Here is a 27255-nt window from a genome sequence, read left to right on the forward strand (position 1 = left end):
CCCCAAAGGTTTACCCTTTTGGGGTCAAAAGTGTATATGCTAAATTACATGCCATATAGTTTACCATGTATTTTTATTCTTGTGTAAAACTTATTTACGTACTGAAAATAGTGCACCACACTGTTCTTCCAATTTAAAGTAGTTTTAAAGAGAAGATAGAGAAATTGCTGGAGAGAGCAGAGTTTTATGAAGCATGGAGTAATGCAGCGCTGTTAATGCACCAGTTACTGAACACTGCCAGTAAGCTGGCTGAAAGAAAGGTACATTTTCTCCTTATTTAAGATAGCAAAAATATGACTTAAAGCTATATTTTAGCCACAGCGGATACTAATGTATTTTCTCAGCAGAAAATACATTAGTACATTGTATTGAGATGCTGTATTGTCATCTCAATATAGCTGTAACATGTTTAATTAATTTATTAGTATTATTTGTTTTAATTTAATATCATAGGTCGTCACTTATCAGTTACTCCGCCTACTCCCTCCCTCTCCGTCGTAATTCTGTTCACTCATGTTGGCCTCCACTAGCTGTTAGCTGGAAATATGGGAAGCGTTAATGAGTTCGCCTTCCCGGCTGGAGATGAAAGCGACGCCAGCAACGACGAGTGGGACATTGGCTCCTTTTCGGAAAACAAGACTTCTGGCATAAAGGTTACTGTGAAGAAGTTTAAGTTTTGCTTCTGCCATTGTTTTTTTAATGTTATTTTTTAAAGCTAAACCCGGATGGCAGCTCGGGGAAGTAACTCAAGCTAGCTTAGCAAACCTTTTTATTTTCTAAATGTATTTTTTCTAATGTCAGTAAGATGCTTTAGCGAAAAGGTCGTTACGAACGAGCAAACGCCATCTAAAAATATTATAAATTACATTAAAACGATTTAAGTATCAAAATATGCAAATCAGGAATAGAGAAAACTGCGCCAAATTCTGCGCTTTCCTGACTGTTTTCAACAGCTCAGCTGGGGCACCTTCGCACTTCTTGCCATGCCTTCATGCAGTTAATTTGTTTAATTTTGATTTTAAAAAATAGCTGCCAGTAGTAGGTATGTTAACCAAATACATTTTCAGTCTCTATAGAGGTTTAAGTTTGAAGGTTTTATGAATGTCCGGTAAAAATTGACAAATTAAGAGCCTTTATGTGGAAAGATGTGGGGAAAAAGGTAATCTATCCAGGACAGATGTAGATTATTATTATTATTATTATTATTATTATTACCTTCTGCTGAACAGTAAAAGGAAAACATGCAGCTTTAGCAGACAGACTACTTCATGTGTTCAATATAACATTATTTAGTTTGATTATGGTTATTTAAAATAAAGGTCACAACACACTTACCTAATTAAACACACTATAGGCCCATGAGGCTGTTGTTGAAGACCCCTGATTTAAAACATCTCTGTTCCCCAGACTAATAATTTAATCCACTTATTAATTTCTTTACTGTTCAAAACTTTGCTATCCTATTCTGTCAGCAATGAAAACTTGACAGTCGGATTATTCTTAGGAAAAATAAGGATAAAAACAGGCAGGGGAAAAGATGAAAAGCTTCATCTTGAGGTTTTTATCTTTTTCAAGCAGGAAAACAGGAGTACAGTGTTCTTGTTGTTTTCTGTAGCTAAAAGAAACAAATGATGGGAATTAATACATTAAAGCAGAAACTCCCATCCTGTTCACACATAACAAGGTAACATGAATTAAAACCTTCATATATAACTTTTGGATTTTTGAACATCAGGAGGTTTCAAACTATAAGTAATAATGACTAGCCACAAAGTGGAAAACATTTTTTTCCTATAGTGAAATTTAAAAAGTAGATGTCCCCCCCTCCAGCTCAATTGAAGGTAATGCTCTCCTTAGGCAGGAAGAAGGAAAAGGTGTGAAATGGTCCAGTGAGTCCAGTTGAAAGCGCACTAAACTCTCTCAAAAACTTCTGATTTAAATTTTTAATGAAATGTCACTAAACCATAAGTTTGTTGAAAATTGCAATCACGGTGTCATCTGCGAATTAAAGTGAATGATTAACACATTTAACCAAATTAATTAGCGGCTTTGATTAATTAGAGTTCATCGAATAGCATGTTTTACAGTTATGTAACTATGTTATGTTCAGCTGACTTCAACTTAAGTCAAAGTTCAACTTAAGAGAAATGTGACTTTGCAACTTGACATATTGAAATCAGGCCTCTGTCTCTTTAAGAAGCTTCTGCTCTTTTTGACGCTGCCTTCAGCACGTCATCACAACAATGTTTCCCCTTAGAGACGCTTTGAAAACTATTGGATACGTATCCCATTTAGTACTAGATAAGGAAGTGGCACAGATCCTACTTTTATTTTTATTTGGGTGAAAAGATTGGAATTGAGCTGGTCCGGCTGCCGTGGAAAAGCTGAATATGGTTTGTATTTGCCTGCCGTGTGAAGTTAGCCTTGGAACTGTGTTTCTCAATTCAAGTTCTCAGGGACCACTATCCTGCATGTTTTAGGCGTTTTCTTTCTGCAGTCATTTTCTTTCGGCCTGAATAAATGGGTGATTAACAGGCTTCTGCAGCATTTGTCGGCATGCAGGAGCGAATGCTAACATTAAAAGCAGGTGTGCTGTAGAAGAGACACAACTAAAACAAGCAGGGCAGTGAGAAACACTGCCTTAGATCTGTATCAGTTGAGGGCATAGGAAACAGTGAAGGCCATTAAAGATGTAATATATCACTGGTAAGCACTAACTGAATGTATAGTTCATGTAATATACTAGCCAAGCAAATATTGCATTGTAATAACAAAGCAGGCTTGCTTTTGGGTTTTCCTCCTAAACACTTTTTTGGTACTCGTTGTTGCTAAATGCTCTGATCCCTCCAAGTTTTCATCCTACACTTTGAGATTGTTGAACATCAATAGAAATGTTCATTTCTTGTTCAACTAAAACAATTCTTGGGACAGTAACAGGGATGTTTTTGTGTTTTTCTTAGGACTTAGCCTTTGCTGAGGTGGGTTCAGGCGACAAAGTCTCTGTGCTGAAAAAAGCCATCAGTGAAGGAGACACAGATACTGTCAAACAACTGTTGAACAATGGTACCTACTTGCTTCACTAATGTGATTTAAAAAATAGCTGTTTTGTGGTACATAAAATTGTATTAAGGATAAGACTAACCCAAATGAGTCACATCCTTCCTCTTTGTTTTTGTTTTTTGTAATGTTGGTGTTTTGTAAAGGACTAGATGTGGAAACCAGGCTGGGCTTTGGATGGACTCCTCTCATGTATGCCGTCAGTGTGGCGAACTGCAACCTGGCCAGGCTGCTGTTGGACAGAGGAGCCAGTGCCAATTTCAGCAAAGGTCAGACTGCAGTGTTAACAAGACTTTTCTGTAGAATATAACAGAAGTTTTAGAAGCAGGTAAATTATCTTACACTGTGCTAGGAAAACAGGAGTACAGTGTTCTTGTTGTGCTTTCTATCTTACACAGAAAGCACAACCTTGAACTAAACTACTACTCATCTTTAAAGGGGCAGTATTATGTGTTTTCCAGGCACATAACAAACATTTTAAAGTGTAATGAAGTAACGTAGTTACTTCAGTTGTTATTAAATGCTCTAGGTATGAAATATGTTTTAAACAAATTTTTATTTCCTGATTTAACACCTTAAAATTGGGCCTTTGCCTCTTTAAAAACTTCTACTCTTTTAGAAATGCCACTTTCAGGAAGTCATCACAACATGGCTCCTCTATTAACCGTTTTATCAGCGTCGCACTCTAATCTGCTGAGCTCATCAGATTCGTAGTTCCACCAGGTGTTTGCTAATTGGTGCTGGCTAATCTGAAGGAGCTGAGGGAGGGCTGCTCTGTAATGAGGATGCTTGGAAGCTTGGGAACTGCAGCTCAGAGAAGGAGATGCATATACAGTAGAAGACGGTAGGTCCATCCAGGTGTTTTGTACAGCTGAATGGGTGCCATAGGAGATTGAAGGATTTCTCAAACCTGCATGAAAGAATCAGGGCAACAGTCCAGGTATTTTTTTGATAAGGGAATAACATAAGATGATGCAAAGCTCAAAAACTTAGATTTTACGTAACAGTGCTCCTTTAAAGTTGAAGATCTGAACATCAAAATCGTTAAACGTAAATTTCTGCATGTTTGCAGTAGGGCTGTTGTAAATGATTATTTTGGTAATCGAGTATTCTAGTGATTATTCTGACGATTGATTGAGTAATCGAATAAAAAATTTGATAAAATAAAATATTGGTACCATGAAGTGGGATAGAATTATCTCAATGTCAGTAAGTTTAATCAGTTCCTATAAAATGGAGGTGAACGGAAAAAAAATTCTATTTTGCTGTTGAATCTGTTTTCTGAGCCACATTCAGGAGAAATTCTAACGGACGTAACATCAAGTTGCTCTTTCTCTTAGGTGAGAGTCTAGGTGTATGTATCAGCCTATTTTTAAAATATACCTTTCTTTTAAACATGTAAGGTTCAGGTAAAATAGGGTATGGAGGGTCAACTGGGATAAACTACAGTTGAATCAAAATGTCATGTGACAATATATTTATTTCAGCTGGTCTTTAAATGGCACATGTAGCCCCAAGTTTGAGATTTTCATTGCAGTTCATGAACAGCATAAAGGTTTGATTAGTAGTTAAACAGATTTCCATGTGGCTACCTGAATGCCTGAACTTGGCATTACAGTTTAAAGTTTGCCCTATATATAAGTGTATAGAGCTGCAGTGTCTTTAACTGTATAAAAATTTTACTTAGACTATTTCCTCAACTATTGAACCTTCACTTCCATCTTGTATGGGACGGTCTCTGGTTAATAAATGCAACTAGTCTAAGCAAGTCAAAGTAACTCCGCTTTGTTATCAGCTGAAACTAAGCAGCTGCCATATTTATTGCTTTTTACTGCAGCTAAAGCTTAAACAGTTAATTTAGGGTGGCTTGTTTGTTAGTTTAGTGGCCTTGTTCAATTCATAAGTAGGTATTTCGGTCTTTAATTTTTCATTTACTCTTTTTTTTCAAATTATAGACTGTGGGCCTTAAAGAATATATTTATCTTTTTATGAATATTACTCTCAGTTTAATCATAGCAGCCAATTTATATCAATTTATTTCACTTTCAATAAATTGACAGGTGTGCTGACTGACTTTTGTACTGAAGAGATCTTAAAAGAAAAGTCAATTCTGGTAAGATATCATCCGAAATTAAATTAAGGAAGTACTATTTGAGTTTTAATAAATGCCATACCTCTTCACCTTTCTGATGATCTCTGTTGCATTGATGTCCAGCTGTCACTGCTTTGGGCAGATTTTTTTAACTACCCCAACTGCGATTGCCGAGCACCAGACAACCAGTCAGACCAGTGTATCATTTCTCCCATCTGCCATTACTTAAAGGTTGTGACGCCAAAGGAGAACATTTGGAGAAACACTCTGCTAATCCCCTGAGTTGTTTTTAGTTGATGCACATTGCACTCTCATCTCTAAGAAGGTAAAATTGAAGGCATGTGCAGAATTGTGGTCAGTCTGGGAAAGATAAGCCTTCAGTTTGAAGTTATTGAGCACACAATGTTTAGATCTTATTGGGACATTGTATTAATTTCCAATCATTTGAGTAGCCTAACCCAGATCTAGATCCTTAAAGTGTTCTCCCACTTGGTTTGTTTTCACTACAAATATAAATGAATAGGATGGGATAAATGAAAACACGTGTACATTTTGATAAATTTGTACAAGATGTGCATTAGAAAAACAAACAAATCCATATGTTCATCCCTACCATTTATATAGTGTTGCTATATATGCATTTAGCTAAAAATCTCTTAACACCTCCTCTAGAAATGCTTGTAACTGCCCAGTGCTTTAAGTGGAAAAAAACAAATGTTGGTACTCCCCTTAATATCATACAAATATGGGACAGACATTTAAAAACAAAAGAACAAAGCCAGGTCAAAATCAAACCCATATGAGGGAAATTCAAAGCATCATGGAGCCACTTTTATTAACTTCAAGCCTCATGCCGTAAACATGGACATGAAAAATAACATCGGAAAAAAGAAAGATATAAAATAAAGTAGTGTCGGGAAAAGGTGCAGGTACCCGCTGCGTGCTGGAAAATGTCTGAGGAGTAAAATTTACGACAAAATCCGAGGATATGTAGATCTTCTGTGAGTAATTTGGAGTCACGTTCCACAGAAAAATCTGTGAATACTGAACTGTAAATGCAGCACCATGAATAGGCGGTGGTCTACTGGAAAGCCAAATGTTATTTTTGGTTCGATGGCATGTTTAAATATTTGTTTCAAAGCCGATTCAAACCGAATGACCGTGGTAAACCTCTGAAGTTGTGGAGCCGGCACCTTTCATTTGTTATAAAGCAAAATGGTGCACATTAAGAGCTTTTGCTTAATAGATAAATAAATACTGTTAGTTTTGCCTATTCTTCTGGTCAGAAGCTAATGAATCATATTTTGTAGGGCAAGTTTGTTTACGGAGACCTCACAATCAATTTTATTTGTTTTTGGTTTGTTTGTATTTACTTTGGATATTTAAAATGTCTTCCAGTTCCAGTGTTAAATGTTCATTAGAAATTAGTTTATTGGTCTTTGACACAGTGTACTTGCATTATCGTGCCATTTTTATGCTATTAGGTAGGGGATGTAATTTCAAGGGGTGCGCAGGTTGATCGGTCCCTATTTCTTTAATTTTGTTTACGGTACATGCTGAAACTGATTATATCCAAGAATCTTTTCTACCACCACATGCTCTGAGAGAGCTCTATGTTTCCCAATAGTCAGCCTACTGTTGCCAACTTTGCAACTTTTTTTCTGTATTTAGACCAAAAACAAGTCAGTGTAGGCCAAAATCAGTCAGGCTTCTTAAATATCAGTGATCAGCCAGAAAACTGCAGTCGGTGCACCTCTACTTTCTTTTAATAACAGAAATAACAGTTAATCTTGTGTGCTGTCTCTTGCAAGACAGAAAGCTGCTGCCATTAAAACAAAATTTTGCACCTTTTAATGGCAAAATTAAAACATGCAAAATTTTGTGAGACTGAGATGCGGTCTCATAAGACCGAGATGCGGACATTTGGACCCCACAACTTTTCTACTCTGTTCACAGAGTGCGAGCTTTTACAAAGTTCTTTTTGAGTGTGGTTTCTGAAACTGAAGGGACAACACTCCGCTAACCTGCAGTCTCCGACAGTGACATTTGCCGCGCTCCTCCTGATATTCTTACCTGCTTTGCAGATTGTTGCAACCTCTTTTTTGTGCGCTCTGTGACTGCTGGCAGAAGCGCCTGTGCACCCGCATGTGAGTGTACCCGACTCTGCATATGAATGTCGGTAACAGAGTACAACCACGTGTTTTTGTCCAGCTTTTGTCAATTTTGACACTGACACTTTTGAGAATTTGCTTGAGTTCGTACAAGCTGAGTAAGCCGTGTGACTTGGTGTGCACACCCTCACACTCATTTCAATGCATGCGTCACATACACAAGCGCCCACGTAGGGACAGAAATAGCTCACGACGTTAGAAAGGCTAAGAAAGATCAATAACATTAACTGTGAACACCAACAATTACTTTATGTCGTGATCTTCTTAAGAGGTCGTGCCGCCCTTCATAGATAATAGTAGGAAATGCTAGTCTCAAAGCGACAATGTCACCTTTTTATCACAATTTATTACCTAGAAAAATTTGGCCTATCTACAATGTCAGAATGTTTGATGCTTGTCAGTCTGAATAATGGCAAAAATATGAAACTCCATTTCCACCAATCTGTGTCTCCCTTTGTGTCCCTGATGTTTTAGCTGGGAACCTTCACACAGCTGCCAACTTCCTCCGGAGTAAAGTTATAAGCTTCAACAAATAATGTGTACTGATATATTGATAGCTGAAATAAATGAGTTCACACTCCAGTAAAATCTGTCACACAGACAGAGTTATACTGTGCGACTGATTTCACATGGTCTTCGCATCTCGCCCTTTGAGACAGGTGAAGGAAACGATTAAACAAGAGAATGACGCGTGGTGACGTCGTCGTGGCGTTGTCCAAGCTGTGAGGCTGGCTACAGGAATGCGGGCATGATTGATAGCGGTCACCACGCCTCCGTCCTATCTTCTCACCGGTTGTCAGGCCGCAGATTTATTTACTCCAGCTCTTGTCAGACGCAAGCTAGGCAGACTAGTTTACACCAACACGCTCAAAATGTAAATACATTCACAAACAGATATAAAGCCAAACATACACAGTGGCGAAGACACAGGAATCTACACACAGATGTAGGCTCACGTGCTGGAGTCTAGTCCACATTTAGAAGCAGTGATAGGTATTTTCCTTTCGAACCTAAATAAAAGAAAGAACCACAGACAACGTATATGAATTTCATGTATAGCTTTTGCAAAAGGAGAAGGCTTTGAGAACTCTTGGGAGAAGGCTCTGAGAACCTTTTCTCCGAGGAATCCACAGAGCGTTCTGGGCTCCCTTACAACGGCTCCTGTTTTTATTGTCTAAGAAGAACAGGCAAGGGGCAGTCAGGAAAAACAACAGAGGTCGTAAAGCTTCTAACCCAAACATCTAGCAACCCAGGTCCAGATGTGATATCTGATCAAAGGTCTGAGCCCGGTTCAAATCTCGGTCAATACTGTCAAGAAAACAAAATACGACTGCTCACAGGTGGTTACTAAATTAGGGGGTGTTCTTGCAAGTTTAAAGTCTGAGAAACTCAGTGTTATCTATTTCCCGTAAAGTTGAACAGACAGTAGTGACCTCCAGGTCATTTAAAGAAGAGAACACTTTAAACAGAAAATCACAAAGATCTATAGACTTAATGTGAACTAGAGTAAGAAAATAAAATGATAATACCAAAAACTCTCTAACATTCCCCCCTTTTATCATTTCATTATGCAAAAGCTAAGCAAAGAAAAGAAAAGAAAAGAAAAGTAAAGAACCAATAAATGCAAGAATTTTTTTTATTTTTTTTTTTAAGCTAAACACAGAAAATACACAGTGGAAAATAATGTAATAAATGTAAAAAAAATAAAATAAAATAAACAGCAAAAAATCAAAAGCAGTTTTCTCATCCTTAACACCACTTGTTTAAACATTTTCAGTGTAGGAATCATTCAGCAAATGATTTTTCCGTTTATTTATTACAGGACTTCATCATTGTTCAGAAAATCGTCAGAAACTTGAAACAGGTCATCTTCAGTTGTCTCATAAGATGCCTTTCCCATGGAACTCCAGTATGTGTTGTGAGGCCTCCCCATCTTTTGACCTCTGACATAACTGTTCGTTTGGAGCGAGTGTGTGAATCATCCTGTGCTTTCCTGATGAATACAATCGGGTTGATCAAGGGAACCACAGCACACAGTCCTCCCCAATTTTTTCGGCAAGAACATGTACGCTTCATTTCCACATATGAAGTACCAATCAGATAACATCCTTGAGCCATAATCTCCTGGCACTATGGCGCTGCACAGTGTTGTCTCTTGTCTCCTCTTTATCTTATGCGTGATGTTGAAACTCCTCTCCTGAAGCAAGTTGTCACAGTCTGGGTTTTCCTTCCAGCCTTTGCAGTGTGGAGCCATCCTTTGACCCCTGCAGGCTACGCAGGTGATGTAATCCTGTGTCGGTTCGCAGTAGGTGTAAACTCTGTTACACAAGTTCCAGGGCAATGTCCCTAGAAAAACATTTCCATTATTATAAACACAGTTCCCCAGAGATCCTGGTTTAGCTCCTGCTAATGAAATGATCTCTGGTATTTTCCATACAGTTTGTTGAGATGACGAAAAAGGAAGTACATCCTCTGCAAGTGAACAATTCAAAGATTGAAACAGTCCTTGCGCAGCCTCACCCATCCGGAGGTCAGCTGAATAATCCTTCTCACGTGGTCTGTCTCCCCTTAGGGGCGGGACGCGCTGTGGTCTGGTGCTTAGAACATAGAGACACATCTGTTTGTCGTCAGTAATGTTACCTGGTCGGAGACCTGAGTTATGTATGGAAACCGGCAGCTGCGCACATACATAGCAGTTCACAGCATGTCCTTCATAAGCAGTTCTATTCATCAGTTTCCACCACAGGTTGGTGCTGTAGTCGTGTGGGTGGAACTCAGGCTCACTTCCTTCTCCAAACATCAAACATACAGCAGTCACAGCACAGTAGAAGATCCATCTTGCATATGGAGTCCCCATTACTGCTCGGCGTGCAGAGATGTCAGAGCCCCCAAACTAAAAGAGTGAGAATCTTAGCAGTTCTTCGCTGGGTTTGAGACAAAATAATACTAAAAATTAGAATGCCTGTGTAGCCCAGAGGCTAAAAGCCCACCTTCCTCTCTACTCCGAATTAGGGGTCCAACACTCTCTGCCGCTTACAGTGACTAAGATGTATCCAGCTGGGTCTTTCAGCTATTTTTACAGCTGTTGGTGTGGTCATCAGTACTTGGAATGGTCCTTCCCACCGTGGACTCGTCCAGTTCTTTCGTTTGATGACTTTTATGTAGACCCAGTCACCTGGCTCAAGTGGAATGGCTTCCTGTATAGGAGGAGAATCAGAAGGCAGTAAATTCGCACTGGACACTTCCTTCAGTTTAAGAGTCCTGATCATATAATCTGCTAATGTCTGTTCTTCATCAGCTTTTTGTATGTCTGGAGCAAACAGAGGCAATCTGTAAGCTCTCCCATGAATTATTTCAAAAGGTGTTAGACCATCTGCTGTTGATGTGATTCTCATATAGAGCTTCACCAAGTCTAAACATTCTGGCCAGGATCGGCCAGTGTCTGCCATGCACTTTCTTAATCTACTTTTCACAGTAGCATTTGTTCTTTCCACCAGCCCTGCACTCTGTGGCCGATAGGCACAGTGATTTTTTAATGTCATTCCCAAGTGTGTAGCCATGTTTTGTATCACTCGGTTTACAAAATGTGGTCCATTGTCACTATACACAGTCTGTGGGATGCCATGTGTTGGGATGATAGTTTTACAAATAGCCTTAGCTACTGTCAAAGCATCTGCATGCTTTGCTGGAACTATTTCAACCCATTTAGAAAAAGCATCAATCATCACCAGACAATATTTATATGGCCCACTTTGTGAAAGTTCAATAAAATCCATGTGCATAGTTTGAAAGGGATAAGATGATTTTGGGAACCTGCCTCGTTTTGGCCTTATGTTTCCCTGAGGATTGTATTTCACACAGACTGGACATGCAGTACAAAAAGATTTTAAGTAAGAATTTAAACCATACGTTGTGAAATGCTGTTTTATTATGGTTTCCATCCCCCCAGTTGACACATGGCAGCGCCCATGTGTCACAATTGCTGCTGCTTTAAATAAAGACTTAGGAAGCACTGGTTTGTCATTAACCTCAAAAATGTTCCCGACATTCATTTTTGCACCTTTAGTTATCCACAGCCTTTTCTCAGCCTGTGGTGCATTGTCCTGCATGTCTTTTAGTACTGTTTTGTCTATCATTTGTTGTTCCCCTTCAGTCTGTGCTGAGAATATACCTTTCCCATGCTTCCCTGCTGCAGCTTCTTTAGCGATTTTATCAGCTAGTCTGTTTCCATTTGAAACTTCATCTTTGCTTTTTGTGTGAGCTGCGCATTTACATACAGCTAGTTTAGTTGGGAGTTGTATTGCTTGTAAAAGATCTTTAAGCAAAGATGCATGTGTTATTGGTCTCCCAGTAGAGGTTGTCATTCCTCTACGCTCCCATTGTTTCGCAAAATAAAACAGTGTAGAGAAAACATACTGGCTATCTGTGTACACTGTCAGGTGCTTGTCCTTAGCCAGTTCGCATGCCCTAGTCAAAGCAATCAATTCTGCTGCTTGTGCAGAATGAGTGCTAGAAATTCTCTCTGCTTCTATTATTTTGTTCGGCAAAGCAACAACAGAATAACCTGTCTGGTTTTTTTTTTATAGTTTGGAAGAATCAAAGTTGTTGCCTGCATTAATGCTTGTTTAAGTTCAGCAAATCTTTTTTTTTAGCTTCTGGATTCCAAGTTATTTTGTCAGTCATGGCCATTGGGGTGCCATGAATCAAATCCTGTAAAGCCTGTGTTTTTTCAGCATAGTGTGGAATCCAGGCTCTGCAGTAATTGCAAAGTCCGAGAAATGACATCATTTGCTTCTTAATTTCTGGTTTAGGAGCTTCAGAAACTGTCTCTTTTCTCGCTTTTTGTATCTGCTTCCCTTCAGCAGAAAGTGTGTGTCCCAAATAATTTACTTCTGCTCTGACCCACTGTAGCTTATCCTTGTTTACTTTGTTCCCTGTCTGACAGAGATGGTGCAGCAGAGCGAGTGAATCTGCTCTGCATGCTTCCTCGCTTTCAGATGCTATTAACAGGTCATCAACATAAATCAAAAGTTGACTTTTTTTCCGATATTTGAAAATCAGACAAGCAGGCCATAATTGCTTCCCAAAATATGCTTGGACTGTCCGCAAAACCTTGGGGTAATCTAGTATAAGTATACCCCTGACCTCTGTAGGTAAATGCGAACCAAAACTGGGAGTCAGGATGAATGGGTACAGAGAAAAAAAGCATTGCTGAGGTCAATTACTGTGAAGAATTTATTGCTTGGTCTTAGCGAGTTTAACAACGTGTGTGGGTCTGGGACATTTGGTGCTCTCGTTTGTACTGCTTCATTGACTGATCGTAAATCTTGAATCATGCGCCAGTCTTTTTTGTTTGCCTTTTGAACAGGAAAAATAGGTGTGTTACAAGGAGAATCTGAACACTTTTTAATGATTCCTCCTTTTAACAAACCTTCGATTACTGGTTCAATCCCATTCAGTGCTTCTGTCTTTATAGGGTACTGTCTTATTATAGGTCTCCAACTAGATTTTGCTTTAATTTGCACTGGGGGAATTGAACTAAGTAATCCAACATCAGAGGGACCTTTTGTCCACATGTGTTCTGGAAGCTTAGCTAATTCAGCTTCTTCTTTTTCTGTCAAAAATATGTTCATGTGTCACTCAAATGCATGAACTTGAGCTGTCCCTGTAACAACTTCACAAAGTGATTGTTTCCAGACATCACAGCTGGGGCTGTAGCTCCAACCATCTTCACCTTCTTTGAAATCAGTGGCTTCAACAGCCATTTTAGTTCTGTTACCCACATCTGCCCATGTAATATTATGCGGCTTATAAAGTGAAATGTATGGGTTTGCAGGTAATTTATACAGCTTTGTTTGACTAGTCGGAAGGAGCACAGTCACAGCTGCATAAGACCTCCGGTCTGTGAACATTTCAGTCACAGCAAGTGTCACAGGATTTGTTTCTAGAAACGTTTGCACATAATCATCCTGTGGATCATTTAGGATGTTCATTTTTACATGCAACTGATTATAGTTCATTTCTGTTTCAGGTGAGTCCAGCTGTCCTCGAGCTTCTCTAAGAAGCTTTCCTGGGACGTGAGGATTGTCAGCTGGCTTTAGATCATATGAACAGTAGATTTTTTCATCCTTGTGAACTGTGTACAGATCAGAATGTTTTAGTCTAACAGCTCTCATGCCATCTTGTACAGGGACTACTGCTATCCCTAATTTTGTCATTAGGTCTCTACCTAATAGATTTGTCGGACATTTAAGTGACATTACAACAGAAGCTTTTATTTTAATTCCTGTTTCAGGATCTTTAAAAGATGTGCCTTTTGACATATGTTCTCTATGTGTTTGTCCATCAGCAGATTTCACCCAAATGGACTCATTTGTGGGGTTTACACCTTCTATTTTAGTTTTTAAAACTGTTTTGCATGCGCCGGTGTCACATAAAAATTCAACTTTTTTCCCGCAAACAATCAGTGTGATATAAGGTTTTTCTTTTAATGCATTTAACATATCCCAAGCTGCACATACATCCACTATTTCATCAATTTGATCTGGTGTTAAGTTTTGTTTGGTTGTGGAAAAGTCTAGTCATGCTGAGGAGTTATACTTTTGTTTTTTCTCCCATCTGCCACCCTTCCGGTGATTTATTTTGTTTTCTGGGCAATGTCTTGCAAATATGATAGTGGCTTCCTCACTGGTATTAAAAGGTGCACTCGGCTGTCTATTCACCGAGCCTGGTGACACTGAGACAAGGCAGACGAATCTGCCGCAGCGGTTGGGGGAGGAGCAGTCGGCCGTACCTGCTCTCCCCGTCCCACCGAGGCATTCCGCCTGTCAATATCTGCTGGCCTTTTGTCCTTAACCTTTTTTTTTTTTTTTTTTTTTTTGTTCTTTCCGGTCTATGGCTGCTTTTAACCATAATTTGGCACACTTTAGTTCATCTTCCTTTCTAACTTTTTTATCCCCTTTTTTCTTGCTACACTACTCTCCAAAATTCCCACAATTGCTTGCCATTGATCAATCTTTAGCTTCCCATCTATTTTATATTTCTTTTTCCATTTTTTTTATATGTACAATGCTGCCAGGAAATCTGGACATCATGTACTTTTCATCCCCTTCGGGGCCCTCAATAAGTGAGGAATTACAGGAATTTGTGTTTCCCATTGTTTAAATCTCTTGCTTAAAAATACTAGTATCGCGTGCTCTCTCAGAGAAAGTGCTGTAAGTCAGCGCTCAGTGCCTCCTGAAGAACAGGCTTCTACTTGGAGCCGAGCTCTAAGCGGTTCTTCACTTTGGATTCTAATTCCGAAGGCAGAGAGTTTTACTCCCAGAGAGAGAAACACCATTCACTCCTTCATGCACACACAGCAACAAAACAACAAACAAAACCAGTAGCAGCACAGCAAATTACAAACTTTCTATCTAAGTGAGGACTTTCCCTTAAGAGGCGTCTTCTAATTAAGGACGCTCTAAGAGCCTATCCTTTTGCCTTTAGTTGAAACTCTCTGTCAACTGGGACTCTAACCCTTCATTATTCTTTAGTCAAATTAAAATGTTAATATTTGACAAGGACTCAAACCTATATTTCTTTAGTCAAATTAATATTTGACAAGGACGCAAACCTGTATTTCTTTAGTCAAATTAATATTTGACAAGGACTCAAACCTGTATTTCTTTAGTCAAATTAATATTTGACAAGGACTCAAACCTGTATTTCTTTAGTCAAATTAATATTTGACAAGGACTCAAACCTATATTTCTTTAGTCAAATTAATATTTGACAAGGACTCAAACCTGTATGACTTAAAATTCACCTACGTTTCTGTAGTTTTCGGGTTGTCCAGTCGGATCTCGTCACTCCGCCGTTAGCAGACAAAGTCGGATACGTCGCTGGCCCAGCGAAGAATTTGCTTCCTGGGTTTTCCTTTCCAGGTCCAATTGACTCTGGCCGTGCACGGATTCAGCGCGTCTTCCTCTGCCTGACAGCGGGGGAGGTGAGAGATCCCGGGTTTCGGCACCAAATAATGATAGGTATTTTCCTTTCGAACCTAAATAAAAGAAAGAACCACAGACAACGTATATGAATTTCATGTATAGCTTTTGCAAAAGGAGAAGGCTTTGAGAACTCTTGGGAGAAGGCTCTGAGAACCTTTTCTCCGAGGAATCCACAGAGCGTTCTGGGCTCCCTTACAACGGCTCCTGTTTTTATTGTCTAAGAAGAACAGGCAAGGGGCAGTCAGGAAAAACAACAGAGGTCGTAAAGCTTCCAACCCAAACATCTAGCAACCCAGGTCCAGATGTGATATCTGATCAAAGGTCTGAGCCCGGTTCAAATCTCGGTCAATACTGTCAAGAAAACAAAATACGACTGCTCACAGGTGGTTACTAAATTAGGGGGTGTTCTTGCAAGTTTAAAGTCTGAGAAACTCAGTGTTATCTATTTCCCGTAAAGTTGAACAGACAGTAGTGACCTCCAGGTCATTTAAAGAAGAGAACACTTTAAACAGAAAATCACAAAGATCTATAGACTTAATGTGAACTAGAGTAAGAAAATAAAATGATAATACCAAAAACTCTCTAACAAGCAGCATATAGAAGAAACTGAAGGTAAACTTGTTACAAATCATTGAAAAATAAGAACTGCCCAAAAGTCAGTTAACCTCCCTCATCTCCTTTTTTCTAAATAAAATGCATTTTACAAAGAAAATTTGATCTCATTTAAGATCTGATTGGAAAATTAATAGAACTACATACATTTGTGGACTGAGCTGAGTGTTTGTTTACCATTTTAATTTTGAACTTATGTAGTTGTAGAGTTAGAGCATTTGAAAATAAGCTGGGACACTTGGCCTTTGTTTCTCGGTTGGCTTTTATTGCAGTGAGATTTTGTCTGACTCCTGGACTACCACCCACTAATCTGTTTAATGGGGCTTAATTGGCTGGCATTGGTTCTGTGACAGAGTTCTGTACAAGTGAATCCTATTTTCTCTTTGAAGTGCTAAAACTTAAATCCACTTAGGCCTGTCATAATAACATATTTTGCGAAAAGTGTATGTAAAACTGACTTCACCATTTAACTGAACCCTATGTCTGACTGATTTTATCTATTTGGTTTCTATGTCACACTTGTTTATCTTAGCATTTCATCTCATTGAAAAAAAAATCTTATTACAGCATAGAGGCATAAAATTAAAGAGTTGATTTAAGCCCAATATGATGTCAATGGACAGGATTTTCTTTTTTTTTTGCCACTAGTTTGCTTTTGGCCTAGTTTCTCTTTCTTAATCAATATATTAAATCTATAATTTATATATTTCATTGAAAATGCTTTTCTTCTCCACAGATTGTTGGACCGTGCTCATGGCCAGTTGTACTGCCTCTAGCAGTGAAGACAAAATAGCACATTGCGTCGAGCTTCTGCTGTCCAGGTCTGCAGATCCCAACATGGTGGACAGGTGAGGGGTAAAGTTTGTTTAAATGTCAAAATATTTGGCAAATTTCAACACTGTACATACAGTTGTAATCCTTTTGAAGTTGGTTTAAATAAAGCCACTTCAGACCTCATACAAGAGGAAAAAAAATAGGTGCTGGATCAGATTTCCTTTGATGGTTTTTGTGATGGTTAGCTGCCATGTGGTAGCATTATGCACCACTCTACTCTATACAGTGTGTTTGTATCAGTGTGTTTTGTTTGGAATGTCCTGTTATGGCATGTGCTTGCACAGGAGGGTCCCAGACAGACACACAAACTCAGAGTGTAAAGAGTGGGCAGGAACGTTTTACAAACTGGCTTTTAATGTTTTCGCTCATTTGAGGAAACTAGGTCATTACAAAATCAAAATAGATGACCATACAATATATGTGTGACAGCATACAAGTTGTGGAGAAAAGGCAAAAGGCTAAAAGTTTTTTCTAGGCCGAGTGTTTAGGCCGGGGAATATTTCTGAAAGGTTTTCAGTTTTTGGGTCAGTCAATCACAACTGGCCCACAATAAATAAGCTGACATAGAGAAGACTGTCAGACTATTTGCTGCCACTCAGAATATTTTTTATTTTGATGTTAACACCACTTTTACTGGTTGTAACAGTATGAAACTTTAATATCATAATTGTGAACGATGATAGCACAGTTATCAATATCACAAATTAATACTGTGTGTATTGCAAGTACTATTGGTTATTATAATAAGCTGTACTTAATACATCTTGACAGTTGGTATAAGGTTCTCATGACAAAACTTTGAAAGAAAAAAAACATCCATTTGTTTTTACTCATTCAAAGGACAAAACAAAGTCATGTTGCTACATTTGTTAGAGAAGTGAGGCTTTCCAAACCAGCCATACTTGTTTAGTAATTTTCTTGTAATATTATGAATTTTGGAATTTACCATATTAGGTGAAACCTACAAGAGGTGCTTCAACAACCATTATTCTCAAATGATCAATGTGTTTTTTAATTGTAGATATTTGAAGTTGTCTGGAAATTGCCGTTTAATTGGGGATGCACCGATATGAAAATTTTCTATCCGATATTAATACTTCTGTTACAATATTCTTGTAGTATCATTTTTCCGGTTACACAATGCATCAAACCGTATCAAATACGTTGTCTACAGTAATTAGTCAGCCAGAGTTGATGGGTGCGGCCACGCAGAGATCTGAAAATCTCGTCCCATTAACTCCAGCAACCAGAACAGTTTCTGTGACGCTTATTAAAAACTCAGCAGACACGAAATGGAAGAGCTACTATAGCCACGTTAGCAGCATTGAATTCAATCTCCCGTTTATTGCATATCTCTGCTCAGTGCAGCAAATTTAACTCATCATGCAGGGCTGGTCCAAGGCTATATGAAGCCTTGAGCAGAATCTGACTTAAGGGCCCCTTTTGTTGCTAAAAACATTAGCACCTCTAACAGCTTCTGTGTTAGATTTAGTGAAATCTGGGAGAGGGGGAGTAGTTTAATTGGCCAACCTCAAAAGCAATCAGTTGTAATTGCAGTTTGTATTTGTGAACAAAGCTCAAACTCAAAGATGAAAGTCACAGCATCAGATTGATGCTATGGAAACAAAACAATCTAACTATTAGGCCTGTCACGATAGCAAATTTTGCTGAGCGATTAATTGTCTCAAAAAATTATTGCGATAAACAATAATATTGTCTGAAGACCTTTTTACACTGATTTAATGGAAATGACGTAATAATGCATGTGATTTCCTGCCAAAGATAGATACACTTTATTTTCAAAAGAATATTTAACACTGGAGCTGATAAACTAAATAAACAAAACAACCAAAAACAAAATGGATTCTCAGTCTCCATTAACAAAAAATGTACTTGATAAAAACTAAACAACATAAAGCCAAAGTGGAAATAAATACTGCATTCAACCAAAAGAGTGCAGATTATGAAGTCTGTATATTATGTTGCCCTTCAGTAATAATTAGATTTAAATAGAGAAAATGGGCACATCCACTACCTGATGCAATAGTTCACACTACATGATTTTTTGCTCCTATTTTTCCCCTTACAACAATCTTAGACCTTTGGTCTTTCTAAGATTGTGTGGTGTGTTACGGTAGATCATCGTTGCCGCTCTGATCTAAATCAGAGGTTTTTCCCCCGACTGGGATCTTAACGCAGCCTGTTGAATGTGACAGGTAGCCAATCAGAAAGCTCGGATTCTCCTCCGTGTTTTCTGAGGGGAAATTACAGAGGGGAATCCCAAACAACCCGAAGTCCAGCGGATGTGGAAACAACATTAATGTTTATTCAACATGCAAAGAATATAGAAATGACAAGAGGAGGAATTGGAGCGAAATTGCTACCGCAGTTGATAAACCCGGTAACTTTTCAGCTGTTCTTCGTTAACGTGACATAAATAGGTTCTAATGATTTTCATTCAGTCAGGACTTTACGCTGACACTAGCCACATGCACTGCAGGTAGATTGTAGTAAAGCATTGATTAATGCCTGGTTTTAAAATGAGTTCACTGGACTTGTAGCCATTATTTTGTGCCCATTGTTGGACACCACACAGCAGGAACGAACCCGATCGAACCGTTATACCTAGGATTTCTGTCGGCTAATGTTTGGTCTGTCAGGTTTTGAAAATGGGCCGACAATCGGCTGACAGCTCTAAGATCGTAGTGTGCGCTGGGCATTACACTAAGGAAATGAGGAAGGGAGGAGTCAGTGGAGAGCACCGGAGTTGAGCCTTTTTTCATTCGGTGTCATCAACAGAAAGAGGAAAAGGCCGGAAGAGACGATAATGCCGATAATTGAAATGACGTCGATAGTTTTAATTTATCGTACGATTAATCGATTTATCGTTTATTGCGACAGGCCTACTAACTATGAATATTGTTCTTTGAACTTTTACAAAGTAAACTTGCCAACAATTTAATATCTTTTAATTTATGTATGCTGAAACCATTAAATCAAATTTAGCAGCATTGATCATCTCAATAAACAAATGTTACATTTATGTATCTGTGGTCTGTGTTAAAATATTAGCAATTATGTGGCCCCTGAAGCCCTGGGGGCCTGATAGAGCCGCTGACTTAATTTGGATTAAACAGAAGTGCAAATAATTGATTTTCATTTAATTGTATTTTTTGATTTGTTGTTTTAGACTAGTTGAGGGTTTAAATATCGTTTCACTGGCAATGTTTTCCTGTAACATATAATAATCCAGTAATATTTTTACATTTCCTGTCAACTTAACATCTTTTAATACAAAAACATGGTGGACCGCCTCGACGCCCCGACCACTGGGCTTAGCAAGTTTTCTGGGGGAAACCCTGATTTGTATCATACATATTTCCCTACCCTTTTAACACCATTTAAAAAACAACACGTCGCTGATATTGCTTGATTGCTTCTGTTAAAAACCCTATAATTCAGGGTTTTTTTAACCCAACCCATAATTCGTTGGGTTGAGGAACCTAACATTCCTCTCCAACCCCTTAAGAAACACAAAGAACAAGAAGTTGAAAATAAACATTGGTTTTTAATAAATTGGACCAATAGCGATATATTAAAAAATGACTAACATTGACTGATAGCAATGTTAATGAGTGCATCCCTACCTGTAAGCCTTCAACCAGATTGAGCTGCAAAAGTTGCTTCTCTAAAATTGTTGCTAATGTCTCTCCTCTTCATTGTACCAAAACATAAAATAAACTATACAGAAAATTCCAAAAAACTTTCTAAAGATAGTCACACTTCATTAATCAAGTGGGTTTTATTAATGGCTGTTAATTCCTGATAAAAGCAGCAGCAGAATTTTTATTTATGCCGACATTCTTTTACTGTATGTGAATGACCAAAGGCAAATTTATGCATAACTCCTGTAACAATATTGATAAACTATAAAGTATTTTTATAATTGTTCTCTTTCTGGTGCATCTGAGGCTCAATACCTTGAATATCTGACAGGTCAACAAAGGGCATGCCTTCCAGAACTAATGCAACTTAGTCCTAAACTGTCCTCTCTATTCTGCTATGACTAAATAATATATTTAAGTTGGACTTGGTATTTAATCAATCTTAAATGAATTATCTGTTTTTCTGCTTCAAGAAGGGCCTTAAAAAAGAGAGAGAGATCTTGTGTGAGAAAATAAACCCAGATTGTTTTTAAAACACTTTTAATAGTACCATGTGTGAATTTTTGCTCTGTCACAAAGTGTTGCTGCAGCCCCCAGTGGCTTTCTTGTTTAGCTCTCCCTTATCCTCTGTTATTCTGTCACTGCCAACGCAGCATTGCAACCAGGACTCACGCCACCTGAAACCCCCTGATGACGTACATAGACGCCCCTAGCATTAGGAAATTGATTAGTTCCTTTCCAGACAAAATATTTGAAGCAAAGTAATGAGCCACAGAAGGTTGCAGAAGAGAGAAGGAGGTGAGCGTCGGGGCTAACAGTCCCTCAAACCCAAGATGAAGCATAGCATGAGGTTTATGTGGGTACGACGCGCAGACCCCTTCCTCCTCCTTGCCCCCTTTTACGTCTGAATTTCAAAGTAGTGATTAACACCAGCTGCTCATGCCCCTGCTTTAGTGTAAACCCGAGTACACTGTTGTTTTTCAAAGCTGAGAAATGCGGCTGCACAATGTGGGGTCCATTGCATTCATGTCTTCATCCTTTTTGTTTTTGGTTTCCTATCCGTCTTAACGGAATTTGTTTTTTACAGGCTGAGTATGACTTGTTGGTGTAAGCAAAGACGTGATTACGGTTATTCAGAAATATTTGAGTGGGGCTTTCTGTTCAGCTCTGGTATTAGCATCTGTCGTTGTTGATTCCTTTGTAAGCAGAGCAGCATCAGGACAACCTGTTGCACCTGGCAGAGTGTAGCCATGTCAGAGTGGGCCATTAGCTGATGTTTCTGTAACAATGATGAAACTTTAAGTCACTTAAAATGAGGGGTGCACTGATAAATCAACCCCAATTTCCTTCATTTTAGAGATAGGTGATCAGCCGGTACTTGCATGTGAAGTCAATCTTATCCACCGATCTTATCTGTCTTGGCAAATGTTTAAAAGTCGTCCACTGTCCTCTAATCCTGTTATCTTCTGCTGTGAGAGAAGTCTGACTGACAGACCCACCCAACATGTCAGGTCTGCAGTTAAAAATAATGACCCCACTGTTTCCAACATATTTTTTTTACCGATTCTTGGCTGTTCAATTATTTTTAGATTAGGTGACAGCAGCTAGGCTTACAGAATTCCTTCAGTCAGTGGCTGGTCCATCATTTGTTCCGAGAGGGATTGAGTTTAAAAAGTTAAACACAAGTGTTTTCATCCACCTCTGAAGAAAACTGTCTTCTGTGCATCTTGAGTGTCTTCACACCTATACAGTAAATAGCATTCCATGGACATGAGTACCAGGTGTGAGTAGGGACAAGATTGAAGGAAAAGTGTAAAAACAATGTATTGAAAACCTCTATTAAACTCAATCAGCTGATCAAAAGATGATCAGCACCTGTAAGAAGTCATTTGTGAGACAGGCATTGTGAACTTAAGCTTTATACATTTAAAAGACCCAGCCATCACAGCACAAAGTGCAATATGAAATTTCTGTCACATAACAGATGCTATTATGTGGCCTTTCAAAAACCCAGTGGCAAGCAGTTTGTTTGAGATGATCAACAAAGAAAAATCAGCTAATATATCAACAAAGAGTCGTCCTAACGGCTTATACATGACTCAATGTTATCTTTCTGATTCAGACAGGAAGCAGCACACAAAGACTTCCACAAGCTTCATCTGAAGTGCCAAAATCGGATCTCATTGACATATACGCAATTTATGAAAATTGCGTCATTTTGTTCTCAGAGAAGCATCTGCCTGCCAAACTCGACACCATTTAGACACAGCTCCGTGTGAAGTGTTGTGTGATTGGTCAGAAGTTTGTTGTTTTATGTGGAAATGCCCTCAGACAACAATGTTCATTTTTCTCTGAGTTACAGCTATGACTGAGGCCTTTTATTTCCTGATGTAGTAAAATGATCTGGATGATCATAAATGGTGAATCATTAACCAACTAATTGTATTTATCTAAATTCAAATCAGACTCATTAAATGATTAATTTTATCTGCAAAGATCTATGTCTAAAGGGAATATGTTAGAGAGGCTGAATTTCCTAGATTCTTGAAGAAAATGAGGAATAGATTATAATATATTTGTTCTCAGAATCACAACATTAACATTACAAGTGAAAATTACCTGAAAATTATATTACATCCAATCAGTAGTTAGCCCAGTGGTTCCCAAAGTGTGGGGCGCGGCCTCTAGAGGGAGCGCAGTGCCATTGCAGGGGGGGCACGGGAAGCGGTATGGATGAATGGGGAAAAGAAAACAGTTACACAAAAGTGTTTCACTGTAAAGATGGTTTGTAGTGTGTTTTGTTGCAACCTGAAGTGTGAAATAAACTTCAGTGGAGTTTGAAAACAAAATATGTGTATAGGTTTATGTGTGGTTGAACGATGTGTGTGCCCAGATGATTTTTTTTGTTCTTTTTTGGGGGGGATTTTATTGTAATCCATAGGGGGGCCCAGAAAACATTTGGGAACCACTGAGTTAGCCTTAGAGTAATTGCAGTCTTTCAGGTATGTAAAGACCCATGAATAAAAAGCATGAAACCTAACTTTAAGAAAGTCTTCATTTTTGGGTTTAACATTAGCCTGTGGTGTTGCTTTATTTGGGAACGGAGTTTGGACCTCAGAAGTTGCAATCTTGTTTCTTGTGATCTTGAGTTGCTTCAGACCACGAGAAACTCCAGACAGGCTACCATACTCCTTTAATTAAGGAGAGGCTTTCGTCTGGCAGCTCTACCATCCATTCCTGATTGGTGGATTGCTGCAGAGATGGTTGTCCTTCTGGAAGGTTCTCCTCTCTCCACAAGAGAATGCTTTAGCTCTGACATACTAGGATACTAGCCTGAAAATATCAATGATTAACACCACTTAAAGACAAAAAACAAAATCAAACATAGCAATTTGACCTGTTTTGAGCAATATACTTAGCATAGCGGTACCACAAATTCAAGGTGTAAGGAGTGGAGTGTTTAAGGCTTAAGTCAACAGTAGACAGCCAATTAATATCTCACAGTTCATGTAGAGGAAACATTTCTTCCATAGCAGAGGGAAAGAAACCCCACCACCTGAGTGACACAAACAAACAACAAAAAAATTCAAAACAACCAACACAAATGTCTGTAATTGAAACAAGATGAAGACGTGATCGCTGTCATAATGAACGTCCTTGTTTTTTCTTTTTTCTCTCTCAGAAACTTTTTTAAATATTTATTTCAATCTTCACTCCCCACTTCGACCACTCGCCAGTGGACCAGCAATAGTTCTTTGGTTGGGGAGCCCTTTTGACGTCCAAAAGCAACCAATGTTCGTTGTTATGTTTGTCTTTTCCGTATTCCTTTGTTTCGTCTCTTTCCTCTTCCTGAAGGTTGGGTGTCAGAGGTTACTAGCCGTTAACACCAATTGTAATGAAGGTTTTTCAGTGATCCACGAAATTAAACGTGTCTGTCTGTGGTGTCAGAGGTTACTAGCACTTAACACCAGCAGCAGTAAAGTAAGTTGTCCTCATCCAGAAAGTTGTGCGTCGTCCTCCTTAGTCTGATGTTCTGTTGATTGTTGGACACCAGGATGGGCGTTGTCTTGACCCTCTTATAGTGGTTGGTGTGCATCCACGTCGCCCTCTCCGCCACCTTAACAGCCATATGTGTGACGAGCAGCACTTGAAGTGGTCCCCGCCAGCGTTTGGAGTTCCAATGTGTCCTCTGGAAGTCTTTCACCACAACCCAATCACCTGGCTTGATGGTATGGAGTGGCATTTCGGCAGGAGGTGGCAATGCGTGTTTCACCGTCTGAAAACTTGAGAAAGCGTATTTGACAGGTTTTGACAGTAAGACAACATTGCATCATCACAGACAGAAGTGGAAGGAAGGCCCTGTCCCTGAGAGCTTCCACCTCAGGGACAGGTAGAATTTTGCTAAACATGGCAACAATAAAAAGCAAAAATTTCCCTCCCTTAGCAGGGGACAGTTCAATGAAGTCCATCCTCAAATAGTTAAAAAAAAAAATCATTTAGTCACAGAGTTGGCAATAAGTAACATAATAAAACAGTAACGGGATCACATGATGTAGAGCCATAAACAAACAGCACGAAATCAGGGTTAGTTAAAGCGTTATAGATAGTGGGCTGTCACAAAATCCTTGACACAAATGGGTAAAAGTCCATAATTTTCCTTCAAATCCAAAAGCAAACCAATTTAATTAGTTGAATTATTTATTTAATTTGACCTACATCATATTTCTTTTTTTTAGCCCAAAAATCATCAGGAACCAATGATTTTTGGTAATGGAGACAGATCTGTTTGAGATGAAAAACATGCTTCAAAATTTGGATCTGTGGTAGGAATCAATCCCACCGTTTTTTAGACAGTGCAATGATACGACTTTTTGAATGCTGACATTCGTTCAGAAAACTTGCCAAAGGAATGTGTGGGTAACAGTCAGGAACCCCCAAAAAATGATCTCTGCTCAGCTGAGAGAAAGACAGCCAGCCGCTGTGTGTGTGTTCCAAAACAAAGCAGATGTTGACAGTTTCTCAGAAGGAGCACAGAACCATCGCGTCTCATACTCATAATCAGCTTTTAGTAAACATTTAAAATGCAGCTTAAGTCATCATGCTGTTTAACATCAGAAAAAGGAGAGATTAGGAAAAAGGAGAGATTAAAGTTTTCACTTCTTCAAGAAGTTGTTGTGGAAGAGTTGAATTTGGAAGCTTCCATTCACATACATAATTTAGAGCAGATGTGTCAATTTGCACAGCTGTGTGAGTCCAATTAGAATGTGACATAACTTTTACACCCACCGGTGCTGAGATAAGATTAATCCCTAATCAGCACATCAGATCTCGCCCTACAAGATTTACTGGGCACATACAGTATTACTGGACATGTATACTTTTTGTTAAGTGTGCTACTGCCAGCAAGCAGCTCTTCTTTGCCAGAAACAGGAAAAACAGGAGACTCATTCAAATCACCATCTCGAAAATAAAATAAGATCTCAAACTAGGCCTGTCACGATAGCAAATTTTGCTCAACGATTAATTGTCTCAAAAATTATTGCAATAAACAATAATATTGTTTGAAGATCTTTTTACACTGATTTAATGGAAATGACGTAATAATGCATGCGATTTCCTGCCAAAGATAGATACACTTTATTTTCAGAAGAATATTTAACACTGGAGCTGATAAACAAAATAAACAAAACAACCAAAAACAAAAATAAAATGGATTCTCAGTCTCCATGAACAAAAAACTCACTTGAATAAAAACTAAACATAAAGCCAAAGTGGAAATAAATACTGCATTCAACCAAAAGAGTGCAGATTATGAAGTCTGTATATTATGTTGCCCTTCAGTAATAATTAGATTTAAATAGAGAAAATGGGCACATCCACTACCTGATGCAATAGTTCACACTACATGATTTTTTGCTCCTATTTTTCCCCTTACAACAATCTTAGAACGTTGGTCTTCCTAAGATTGTGTGGTGTGTTACGGTAGATCGTCGTTGCCGCTCTGATCTAAATCAGGGGTTTTCCCCGACTGGGACGTTAACGCAGCCTGTTGAATGTGACAGGATTGTCAGAAAGCTCGGATTCTCCTCTGTGTTTTCTGAGGGGAAATTACGTCGGGGAATCTCTAACAGCTGACACGGCGCAACCCGAAATCCAACGGACATTGGAGATGATATGTGGAAACAACATTAATGTTTATTCAACATGCAAAGAATATAGAAATGACAAGAGGAAGAGTTGGAGCGAAATTGTTACCGCAGTTGATAAACCCGGTAACTTTTCAGCTGTTCTTCGTTAATGTGACATAAATAGGTTCTAATGATTTTCATTCAGTCAGGACTTTACGCTGACACTAGCCACATGCATTGCAGGTAGATTGTAGTAAAGCATTGATTAATGCCTGGTTTTAAAATGAGTTCACTGGACTTGTAGCCATTATTTTGTGCCCATTGTTGGACACCACACAGCAGGAACGAACCCGATCGAACCGTTATACCTAGGATTTCTGTCGGCTAATGTGTGGTCTGTCAGGTTTTGAAAATGGGCCGACAATCGGCCGACAACTGGTGTGCGTTGGGCTTTACACTAAGGAAATGAGTCAGTGGAGAGCACCGGAGTTGAGCCTTTTTCATTCAGTGTCATTAACAGAAAGAGAAAAAGGCCGGAAGAGACGATAATGCCGATAATTAAAATGACGTCGATAGTTTTAATTTATCGTATGATTAATTGATTTACCGTTTATCGCGACAGGCCTATCTCAAACCATCTCATGCAATAATTCTTTAAGAACTTAAATTTCTCAATCAATCAGTCTAGTAAACAATGTTCGGTAACAC

At 38.7% G+C, this 27255-nt stretch overlaps 1 protein-coding gene across 2 annotated transcripts in view; it reads left to right on the top strand.

Annotated features, from left to right (window-relative positions):
• Positions 1–488: 488 nt before the first annotated feature.
• asz1 (ankyrin repeat, SAM and basic leucine zipper domain containing 1) overlaps positions 489–27255 on the top strand; it is a 56992-nt gene continuing 30225 nt past the window's right edge. The window contains exons 1-4 of one of the 2 annotated variants that reach the window (XM_028014369.1): positions 489–653; positions 2961–3063; positions 3204–3326; positions 16657–16768. In XM_028014369.1, the coding sequence (XP_027870170.1) occupies positions 546–653; positions 2961–3063; positions 3204–3326; positions 16657–16768 (446 nt within the window). In that variant the 5' untranslated portion in view covers positions 489–545. The remainder of the gene's footprint in view (positions 654–2960; positions 3064–3203; positions 3327–16656; positions 16769–27255) is intronic. The other variant, XM_028014370.1, reaches the window with a different exon arrangement.

Source organism: Xiphophorus couchianus, chromosome 4 (genome assembly GCF_001444195.1).
Source record: "Xiphophorus couchianus chromosome 4, X_couchianus-1.0, whole genome shotgun sequence".
Classification (NCBI taxonomy): domain Eukaryota; kingdom Metazoa; phylum Chordata; class Actinopteri; order Cyprinodontiformes; family Poeciliidae; genus Xiphophorus; species Xiphophorus couchianus.